The sequence below is a fragment of the Cygnus atratus genome, chromosome 17 (genome assembly GCF_013377495.2).
Source record: "Cygnus atratus isolate AKBS03 ecotype Queensland, Australia chromosome 17, CAtr_DNAZoo_HiC_assembly, whole genome shotgun sequence".
Taxonomy (NCBI): domain Eukaryota; kingdom Metazoa; phylum Chordata; class Aves; order Anseriformes; family Anatidae; genus Cygnus; species Cygnus atratus.
The window spans coordinates 7070088-7082244 of NC_066378.1; the positions used below are offsets into that span (position 1 = coordinate 7070088).

The following is a 12157-nucleotide window of genomic DNA, read 5'->3' on the forward strand; positions in this document are numbered from 1 at the left end:
TATCTTTTATGTTTTGAATCATAATTGCAGCCTGTTCCCCAACTGTAATAATGAAAGACATTTTGGCATATGCTTATATTGATTCCCCTTTAACAAAGCACTTAAGACACATGCTTACATCCCACTGAAATTAATGGCTAACATTAACTTTTAGTACATTGATTTCACTAGGATTTAGAAAAATGGCAATTTAGATGGGCACAAAGTTGCCTACTTCGTTGGATAAGCATGACCCTCTGAAAAGAAGCCTTCAAACTTGAAACTGTACAATGTTTAACCGTTTTGGTTAGAAATACGCTTGTTTGTTAGCATGGTTATTCTGGTAACAACATAGATCCATACTGCAACATGTCTGCTGCACTGAAACTTTTCTAGCTCCTGATTTGGAATTATCTGAACTGTAGAAATGTTTTCCAATAGGTATAGTGGCATACAGTACATGCATATGTAAATGAAAATGCATAACTTAATGCAAAACTTAAATGTAGAGAACAAGCTATCATTATGTGTAAGTAACGTGGTATGTTCAATTCCCAATTTTATAAATTCATGAAGATCACTGTTTATATACTTGTCTGTTATTCTTGTTTGCTGCAAGATTAAACGGTATATGAAAATACAGAGAAAAAAAAATCAAGAACAATGCTTACCTTATTCCCTTTTTAGCCACTGTTCCTAGCTACCCTAATTAGTTAGAACCTGCAGTGAAACATTCCAGGAAATTAGAACAGAGTAAAAATGTAGAAGTAAAAATAACTTTAAATGTAGTTAAGTCCATATTCCTTCTCAGTATCAAATCCAGGGAAGCTACTAAAATAACGTTAATCTAGCCGTTTTCAAAAGCTCAGCATCTCCCAACTTAATGGGAACTTCTGATCAAAGTAACTGAATATAAAGAAAAAAATCTGAGATTAATTCAAACAATGCAGCCCCCTTCTTTTCTGACAGAAATTTCTCAGAGTTTTTAAACTTATATCGCTAGCATTTCTTCATTCATTTTCCAATGTTTTTATCTATCAGTACCCACAGCTATTAGTTGGCTTTGCTGTAACGTATTTTTTCCACTACGTTTTCTAGCTTAAAACCCAAACAGCTAAATGTATAATACCGCAGCCCTGCACAACACTCTGACTGCACTGCATTTCAGGGGAGTTTCCGAGTTACCTCTTGATGAGTCTTCACAAAGCACGTCAACACACACGGACTGTGAACATACCTGTTAGACCTCATTAGTTGGAATAAATAGAATATTTGAAACCATATCTACTGTGTCCAGAGATGCTCTTAATTTAAATTTAAAATAGTTTAGAAGGTCACCCAGCCCAGAATAATGGCTATTCAGTTTACACATCAAACAGGTATCAACATTTCCTTATTAACAGGCCTGAGTCTGTCTACTACTACTAGTTTCCTTAACATGTACTTCAACCACGAGAAACAGCATTAAGATCAAAAAATAAATCTTTTACAAGCTGAAGCCATATGTGCAAAATTAACCAAATACAAGCACTTACTAAAAAATACAATGTTTATTAATTTGTTAATTCACATCACAATAAATATCAGGATAATACATATGAGGGACCCAGCAATGCTCAGACTTGTCTGCACCATGCTGTGGTTTGACAAACAAGACTTCATCAGCTGGCATCCGGAGAAAAAGCCCGACTAAAATTATTTTTAACTTTCACATGTAATAATAATTTGTGGCATACATCAGCCATTCCAATTGACATTAGTCAGGCTTTTAAAAACAATTCTTAAGGACCATCCCTGGAGAGTTCCTCAAAGAATCCTTCAGGAAAAAAAGCACAAAGCACACTAGTAGTCATTTTTCTATCTTACTGTTGATTCTGACATTAGGGTTCTGTAGGTGCGAATGTACAGTTAGTTTTACTTCAGGTGGCAACATTTTCCACTAAATGAGGAAGAGAACTAGGCTGCAGTTCAAGATACAGGATCAGTTTTCATGCAGTCAACATAACAATTCTAAAACCAAGAGAGTTCCTATTATTTCAAGGATGCTGACAGGCCTTAGTTTCAAACACAAAATATACTGAGGACACATTTCCTTGAGATCTCTTTACTAGTTGTCTCAAATCATTTTCAACTTTATGATGAATGAAACGAACTCATCTTTCCATTGATATGTCTGTGGGGCAGATAAAGTCTACTAGATGCATTAGTAGGACAGGGAAGAGAAGCCACTTTCACATGACTGACCACTGATTTTCATTCAGGGGTGTAAAAGGAACTATAATAGGTAATCAGTAGGAAAAAAATATCTTGCACACATCACATTAGAGTGTAGTCAGAGGTGAGATGTTTCTCAACACAAAATCTCTGTAGTCGGAGATGCTCAGTATCTCAATGTTTCAAAATATTATAAAATCAATTTATATTTTATAATTTATATTATAAATTGTTTTCAAAAATATAATTTACTACAAACATTTTTACAGCTTGGAATTTTTTTCTCCTAGTAGGGTTTTCATACCATTTCCTCTAAAGGCAATATTTAGGTAGTATTGTGACTACACTTCCACTCAAAGAATTTTTTTTTTCCTATTACAAGCTTACTGATGATTTCATAGGAAAAAAATTGCAACAGCAGATCTGATAGGGAATGCCACTTGCAGTCAAATTGCATCAGCCTTTCCTTTTTCACGGATCAGAAATATCAGGAAACTTTGAAGAGAAAACATTTAGTATTTCTTTTGTCGCTGTTAAAGTCAGAGCAAATCCTCAAAAACAGAGTATTCTAGTGAAAACAAGAGCATGATAAATGCTATTACTACATATTTTAGAATGTCTGATCAATTTTTGTGCAATAGTTTCTCCGACAAGTACAATTTTCACAGTAAAGAACTATTTCACACTTGAAATAAATCAATCAATCATGCTGCAATCTGTAGCAGCAAAATAGTCAATGAAAAAATAGTAAAAGATATGCATGATCAGACTTCTCTTTCAAAATGTGTAGCGAGCAGAACATAGGACAGCTATGAAAACATCAAATTACACATGCAAAAACACTGATATAAATTAATTGCCAGAAGTATACATTCTGATCTCTCCCTTTCCTACATGTACAATTCTACTATGCAAGAAACTGACTATGCATATCAACATGATGGCAACTGCAACTTACACTGAAATTTAATGAAGTTTGTTTTGTGTTGTGGCTTTGTCACGCTACCTATTTAACAGGCTTCTGCAGAACAACTTTCACTATCAGTTTTGTTTTTTCCTTGCCACAAATTAGCCAGCATCTCCCCCTTGTGGATAGCAGGAAAATAATCAGAAACTTGCATTAAGAAACTTGCAATAGATTAATGCTTTCTTACTCTGGCCAATACTCTGAAAAAAGAGTTTGCAGATAATTATTTTCCATGTGTGTTCTGAGCAGGGCCATTTCTTTTTGAGTTCACTGTTTAATATAGTTCCCTTCAGTAACATATGCTTTTATCTAAATCCACTTAAAAGCAGAATCCAGCTCATCAGTTAGACAGTATTAAAACCAAAACCAATGAAAATACACCACTTCATCGGCCAGACTTCCACATTCTAAAACAAACAAAAAATGCTGCATGAGCTGGATTATTAGTGGCTTTGATTCTACTTTTCAACATTGCTTAATATACAGTGTTTAAGCGGTAATTTGTGAGATATTATACTACATTTTGGAGGTTAAAAAAAAAAATGATTACTTACCTATTGTTGCGTACACTGGGAACTCGCTTCTACTAGTGAGCAAAAAGATTCAATGTTCAATATTAGGATCAGTAATGAACTATCCAAGTACTTAGGAGAGAGGACCATCAACAAAATTCTAAGGGAAGCCCTGTCTGATGGCTGTCATCTGTACACAAACAGTGCGAGAAAATTCTGTTGGCAGTCAGCCATGCCAACATAGAAACTCAGACAACAACTGTTTAAATTTAAGAAGACCTCAAGATGTTAATGATTTCAGATATACTTTTATACATAAAGCTGTGATTATTCCCAAGCTCCTAACAAGAGAAGAGTTATATGTGCTATGGAAGAGAGATTTGTCACAGCACGACTGCATTGGCTTTAAAGCTGGTGTGAAGACCATTTCTTTGTGTGGCTGTGAGAAAAAGCTGTCTACAGGAAGAATGAGAAAGATTTCTGGAACTCAAGCCATTGAGTTTCATTGAGTCATCTGTTTCAACTCAAGTGTCCATTTCTTTTCAGATATATTTTGTGCTTTTTTTCCTTCTTTCCAGGGATGGTATTTAACCTCAGCACCCTGTGACTGTTGCATCCAAGCCAGAACGTTTTGTAATATGCAACTTGGTAATTTCTTCAGCACAGGTAGGGTGAATGCCAATTGTCTTCATTAGTTGAGGGTAGGTAGCACCACATCTACCAAAAAGAAAAAAAGACCCACAAAGTCATACACTGTTCACCTGAAGCAGGTAGAATGTCCTAAAACATCAAGCTAATCCCACTCTTGTCAATTTTATCAGGTAGAAGAATAGCATTTATTCTTCAGTGCTGTTTATTATTTCTTAGGCACTCGCACAACAAAATTTAAATGCACTACACTGTTAAGCACAGAAGAGTTGTCCTAAGAGTTGAGACAGAGAGAATTAAGCAATTTATCCCAAGTAGGAACTGAGCCTATGGCAAAAACATATGACAAAACTGCAGCCTTCAGCTTTTCTTGTACATCGATGTGTTTCAACAACTCCAGATGGAAAAACATACATACATATCCACGCATACACAGGAAGAACATCTTAAATTAGGACTGCAGGCAACAATCTCATGAAGGAAGTAATACCAGAATATTCTTCTATGATTGTTAACAAAGTCTAGTGCTTACACTGAAATTATCAATGCTATAGGCAGGAGGAAAAATTCCATCATCTGAGAGAAAAAAAAAGCTGAGCTAAAAATCCCACTAGCCTAATTCCTTTCCTTGTCCAATAACATTCTTAGATTTGATGACTTTCCTTTAAGCTGCTATTCCTGGCAGGTCATGCTGTAAGAATAGCTGAAATGGACTTAAACGTGAAAATTATTTCAAGCTGTCTATGGAATAATGCACTCTGTACAAAATACAGGGAAAAGAGTCACAGAAGTCTTCTGGTGTCCCACATATATCCAAAAAAGCACCAACAAGCAAAAACCACCGCTGAGCATAGATGTTACCAGAGTGATAAGTGGAGAGTGAAGATGAAAAATCATCCTTTGGAGAAACAGAAGTGCGACTTAATATCTGACAATGGAGAACAGCAGCTTTTACAGTGGGTGTTCCACACTGAAAACTCTGGATTTGTGAAATACAATAGAAACCAATACAAGAATCTGACCTGCTGAAAACCTCTTACTGTGGCTAAAGCTTTAATTTCCCTCAGGAAAGGCAGAAAAGCACTCCAGTTTCATATGCTTCCTTTTCACTGGTTATTTTGGATAAAACTTCAAAACAATGACATCCTAAAAAATGTAGTTCTAGAATCTATACCACTGGCAATTAGTGGACTACAAACACATGTTGAAAATGTGTATTCAGGGTACACTGCAATCAATGATTTCCAAGATATTGCTCACATGATAGTTGCGGTCCTGCCTTCTTAATCCTTTCTGCTTTTCATTTATGCTAGTCACTCACAACTGCATGACTAAAACTGCAATAAAATAGCGATGATATTTAGGGCAATGAGCTAGTACCACAATTGGAAGGGCATTTCTTGAAACCCAGATTATTGTCTTTAAAGATGAGTTTAAAAAACTATAATAATGTAAATATACAGATCAACATTTCTGAAGATGTAAACCACTAGTGAGAAGGGAAATGAAAAACAAGTAAGTCTAGCACAAAAGAGAGCAAAACAGCTCCCTTTAACCAGAGAGGACCTGGAATCATTTCTTACTCTTTCAGAGTGAAAATATAGATGTACAAGTGAGGAAAAGTGCACTCCTACATTCAAATCTGAGTAAACTCAGGAACCAGATCAAATCACAAAAGTTCACCTACTTGGGTACATTTCTTTTTGGAATTATCAGACAGTTCCAGACAAAGGTACCTCCCTCTCCCATCATCCTACAGATATTGCTTCTTACCTTATCACATACTGGTTGGTTTATACACAGAAGCTTAAAATTCATGCAACTCCTTGCTGAGTTTTTAAGGAGCAGACTGTGCACATTTAAAGATGAGATTAAAAAAAAGGAAACGATCAGCAGGTGTAAGAAAGCTTTTAATGGAAAACACAAATACCCTTTTAAAGGGACTTGCAAAACTATGCAGCAATTTCCTATCCTGTGCATGGGATGCAAAAGCAGCTACACTTTGAGAAAACTAACATTAGTTTGTTAATGCACAATTATAATTTTTGCTTTAACAATACCAAGCCAACAATGTATTTTCATCAGTTGTTCCTTAACTATATCCGGTATTACAATAACTAAATCCAGTATATCTTAATGAAGAACTGCAGTATTTTTAGTAGAAATATGTGCAATACTACATAAAGTAACAAAAAGCAAGGATTCTTTATAGTGTTGCCAAAACTAGGCAGCTATCTTTTATAATCTTACAATAACTTAAAAAGCAGGCTTTAGAAGGTAGAGACATTCTTTTGTACTTACTTGATTCCAAGAGCAAATCCTTGAATAACTTCGCCTGCATTTGGTCCAATGAAATGAAGGCCAAGGATTCGTTGCTCTCTCTCTCGTAAGCACACCATCTGAAAACAATACATTACATAGAAATCTTTTCTTAGAACATCTAAAGATAAGGCACGAAGTTGAATTAAATGAAACTGAAGTGCCCCAAGATCCTAGTTCAGCTGTCAATTCCCAGTGTGCCAAGAAGTTACGCACTTGCTTAAATCTTAGTGACTTCAATAGATCTTATGATTGTCCCTGAGCACTTTCCTGAATCAAAGCTTTATTAGCAGATTTCTTTCAGACTTCAGGGAGCCACTGACAACAACAATTTGTGGTATATTGAATACTTTTCTGTTTGTCATTTGTATGAAAATTTCAAAATACCTTCATTAGTTTAATTGCAACACTACAGACATCTTGACACTGAAGGACCACCTTCAGTGTCTGAGCTTTTGCAGGTATACTTAGTAGCTAACCAGCAGTACTTCCACAGATGACCGCTACCAATTATAAGATATTTTGTGCCTTTGTAATTCCTTACACTTACAGAAGCCTGCTTGGCAAGACGCTTTTACCACATCAGCCACATAACCTAAACAGCAGTCAAGTCTTGGAAGCAAGCAAAGATGAGGGTGAGTAACTAAGCATTTGTGAAGGCCTGAGTCAATGCACACTTAACTTTTATCAGAGAACTGACTAAAAAAAAAAAAAAAAATTGTTCCTTTAAGGACATCATGTTTATCGTTATGAGAATAAAATCAGTCTATCCCTATAGCATCCCATCAAGCATTACATCATCACTAATCTGTTTGGTTCTGCTACTCAGTAAAGACTTGGATTTTGTCATTAAGAATCCCAGTAACAGCAGCAATTCTGACATGGTAGTTTAAATATAGAAAAAGTTTTAAAGAAAAAACCCTCTTGCACTACAGTGTTAAATTCTAAGTTCAACGTTTGTTCGTTTGTTTGGGGAGTTTAACAAGAACCATATTCAATGCCATCCAACATTTATTATGCCATTACTATTTTGTTCTCAAATATTCACTTTCATTGACACAATTCAAAGGGAATAGCTAAACTCTTCTCTTGTTAGGAGCTTGGGAATAATCACAGCTTTATGTATAAAAGTATATCTGAAATCATTAGCATCCCCTTAGCTGCAATGGTGCTTGGGATAGTTAAGGCAAAGCTGCTAAGCTACTTAAAAAAATCCGATGTGACAAAATATTATTAGAAAAACTGGTTACAGCTATTAACAATGGATATTCCTTACTTAACACAATCATAATAGCATAATAATTTGTGATGGACATACAGCAGTTATTACATTTATTCCAGTAAGACAGCTCCCTTATATTTAGGAGAAAAGAATGAAAAAGAAAACTATGATTATTCTACCAATCAGATACATTCACCTTATTTAAGATTCTCTATTATGGGCAAGTGTATCACAGAACTTTTGAAGAGTGAAGAAATTGGATTGCTCTAGAAGACATGCTTCAAATCCAACATTTTGGTCTAAACCAGGTGGTTTTTATTTTCATAACTAAGACAGGGAACAGTTATGCTAGTTTTGTTAGCCTTGTGCTTCTTTTTTTTAAATGGTTGTACACTTTCACAAGAGATGGCCTCAAATATTACTAGAGCTAGTTAAGAACTTCACTGGGGGAAGCAGAGATTGATCTCTATGGAAGTTAGAATATTTGTTTGGACCTTAACAGCAGCCCATAGATGGTATCAATCAGTAGAATGTCACCTCTGAAAAATGCTAATACCTACAAAGCACTTTCAAGATGCAATGGAGTAAGTAATGAATATTAAATATTTGAAGTTACGCTACAGAAACAGGCTATCACCAAAAAAGATCTCAACCATTTCAGAAAGTGCTTTTTTTTTTTTTTTTTTTTTGCTAGACAGTCTTCCTCAAAGCTGGCTGTACCACGTATATTGTTTTAAGTTAAAAGCAAGTTAAAAGCTCACAACACTCACTTTCATATAGCATTGAGTTGCATCTCTTTCAGCCACTGTAAACTCTAAAGGTTTATAATATGCATGGTATACCTGGTAAGGAAAACAGTAACATTTGTATTAGAATGTGCTATTACATTAAGAAATGATGTTTTATATTATAACCATTACTATTACTACATATTTGATAATGTTATAGAAAAACACATTAATTCATGTTCATTATTTTAAACAAAAAAAACAGGTAACAATTCTGGAACACTCAAGTATAAACTTGAGGTATATTTCAAAAGCATTAAAATCAGAACTAATAACAAACTGAAGTAGAGTACTGCATTTTGTATTTCCATAAATTACTGCATCATATACTGACATTCTTTTTGATGAGTGAATAAAGATAACACAAAATATCTTTTCAAGTGTGATTTGTTTGAATTTTGTCTTACTATATAGTGATTATGAATTTCTTCACCACATGTACCTTAATCTCATCCTCATATCAGAAGGTCGGGTGTGAATATATGGCATATCAGGTTTCTTCATCAAAATGCAATGCACACACATCATATCAAGATATTTCAGCCACAAAGATAACATTGAACAACCTGTGAGAATGTTTCTGGGGACATCCATAAAACTTAGACTAAACAACCTGACCTGCACTTCTGACAACTAAAAGGAACATAACTGTTATTTAATGATGCTGTGCAATATCATTTATTGAAATGGCAGCTAGGTTAAAACCATCAGACAACCAATAATTTTAAGCCCACTAGGTAATAGTTCCATTGTGACATACTGCAATATTTTTAAAGTCCTGAGCTCTTCTGAAGACACCAACTCCCTAGCTGCAAATACAGCATTTGGGGGACTTTTATTTTTTCCATAGTGCAACTCTGACACAAGCTATAAATTAAAAATATTTTCATACCTCAATATTATCTGATCCATAACACTGCATGGCTTTTTCTTCCGACAGCCCAACACAACCATATTCCAAGGGAGTGAAAACGGTAGTAGGTACCTGTTCATCAGGATACAAAGTGTTACTGTGAACCATATGAAGCAGCTGCAGGGGAGAATTTTGCATGACTGAGAAGAGCAGCTCTGTCACACACATCTGTTTTGGCTGTCAAAACTAGATTCCAGATGGAAAAATACAATTCCTTTAAATACTCTTTTAAGAAAAAAAAAAAAAAAAGAAAAAAGAAAGATTTGTTTTTATTACTGAAAAAAGAAGTAACTCACATTGTCATAGTCCATCAATTCTGAAGACTGGCCAAAAAGACGCTGAGCCAGCAGTTTTCCTGCAGCTATTGCTGTGGGTGTCAGTTCAGGACGGCCCTGAGAAAAGAGCACAAAGCTTTGTTTTACCTAACAGAGAAGTAGCATCCAAGGATTTCTCCTGGGACAACGGGCAAAGGAAGGCCAAATCTTTGGAATTCCAGCTTAGCAGCCAGTGCTCCAAACGGAGAAGGCACTAATAATTTCCATCCAAACATGCTTACAATCAATGTATAAAAACCTCACATCTTATGTCACTCCCTGAAAAGCAGAGGATGTTAACATGTTAACCATCCATTTCACCCTCTCTTTCCATAGTAAGCCATCAGTAAGCTTACCAGATGGTCTTTTTAAAGCAGGAAAAACAAACAAACAAACTAGTATAAGGAACAGTGTTTTAAAATCTACCACAACTTTTTTTTAAAAAGTTGCCCGATGCATTTTTACAGAACATGGAGTCAACAGGCGCAAACTTTGCTATTTGTAGACATGGACTCTCTATGTTGGCCCTGGATTGGGAAAAAGGAACACTATTTTGCCCACGCTGCAACCTATAGTTTGAACTGGTCCTAATCTCAGGCTCTGGCATTAGGGAGAGGCATGAAAAGGATGCTGTTTGCAAATGCTAACTTCCTGCAAATGAAAAATGACATAAGAGCAGAATATGACCAGGACATGCTTCAATTCAAGCCACAAGTCCTGACTAGTTTTTACATCCAAACAGGTCAAGCAATGTGCCAGAATCCTAATTTCTAGTGCTGACACAACGCCACTGGAGCATCAGAACTCCAACGCTAGTTTTAAAGAAGCTGGAAGTTTTTGCAAACTGAAGAATGGCATCTTCAAAGCAAGTTTTTTGAAGCCTGAGGAAGAATAGTCCATTTAAGTTGATAAGCCAGAGAAAACTTCATAAATCTAGTCAAAAAAAATTATTTAAGAGTTCAGCTAAGACTGTATCAAGACACCTGTCTGAGATTAGGAAAGGGGTCACAAGTCCAGAAGGAAAGATATGGAGACATAAGAAAGCCATAACTGAAAAACAACACCTTTGCGGGACAATGAGGAATGCTTTATAAAGACTGTAAAATTTTGCTTCATATAGGTCCTATCTAGATCCAACACTCGCCACATTTATGCAAAGCTCCACTTTGGAGCTGGTCATTCAGCAAGCCCTCAAAAACAGTCTTCAGCAGAAAACAAAATAAGGATTTCCCACCACATACATTGAAGTTTTTCAAATGTTTCTTCATTAACCTGCCTTTTTTGAGCATTTACTGGAAACCATTCTTCTTTCCCAGCTTCTCTTTTCTGTATATTCCCTTAAATAAGTTCTGTACATGGTGTTAGCTACCGTTTACTACATTACACATACTGTATCAATTATCTGCATATTAAAACACATTTGCATTTTTATCTATACTAATAGCCCCTTACGCTAAAACTTTCATTGCAAAAAATAACCCAAAACATTATATCTAGCCTGTTAACAGACACTACTATTCTGTTTACAAAGACAAACCTATTTTTCCCCACAGCTCACAACAAATGACAAAACTGTAAGTCTATGCCTTTTTCCCCTAAGATACATCGTCATGGTTTTTCAAAACCAGCATTTTGACTTTCAAGTCTGTAAATGTCATTTAGCAGATGAAATTTGCCATTTGTTTTTTCTTGCACACATTTGCCTGAAACATGGCTGCCAATCATTTCTGTAGCAGGAAATACAGATGTTGTTTTGGCATTCCAGAAATGAATAGAAGATTGGAACTAGAGATAAAATTGTGAAAGCACTGCTATGCATTCCATAAAACCCAACTAATTACAAAAACATCCATGCAGATAAAGTCCAATTTCTCATAAACAATGGCTTAAAGTCCTTCCCTGGTAAATATTTGAAAAGAACATTCACTTCGCAGTCATGTGTAGAACTACCCTCATGATTATTATGGTTACAAATTGTTCATAAGAATCCTCTAATGTATTATACATTTAAACGAGATGGCTCCTAAGAGAGTTTAAAAAGCTTTGAAGTACCATGTATTTGTTCTAACACGACTCTTTTTTGGTCTTATTTCTATTCAAAGAAACATACAGTACATTCCACCTTCTCTACACATCTTTGTTACAACACCCTTTGAAATATGACAGATGTAGAGTGGCATGCACGTATGATAAACCTCCTTCTAAGAGAACTTCTTCATACTGTGTGCCGTGCTTTTCAACATTAATACCACTAGAAGAAGGATTTTAACAGACAGAGCTT

General features: G+C 35.4%; 1 protein-coding gene across 2 annotated transcripts in view; it reads right to left on the bottom strand.

Moving 5' to 3' along the window:
* Positions 1-1516: 1516 nt before the first annotated feature.
* The window catches only part of TXNRD2 (thioredoxin reductase 2), a 33947-nt gene continuing 23306 nt past the window's right edge, over positions 1517-12157 (bottom strand). The window contains exons 13-17 of one of the 2 annotated variants that reach the window (XM_035556887.2): positions 9859-9954; positions 9542-9634; positions 8632-8703; positions 6622-6719; positions 1517-4389 (exon numbers count right to left, since the gene is read on the bottom strand). In XM_035556887.2, the coding sequence (XP_035412780.1) occupies positions 4266-4389; positions 6622-6719; positions 8632-8703; positions 9542-9634; positions 9859-9954 (483 nt within the window). In that variant the 3' untranslated portion in view covers positions 1517-4265. The remainder of the gene's footprint in view (positions 4390-6621; positions 6720-8631; positions 8704-9541; positions 9635-9858; positions 9955-12157) is intronic. The other variant, XM_050714263.1, reaches the window with a different exon arrangement.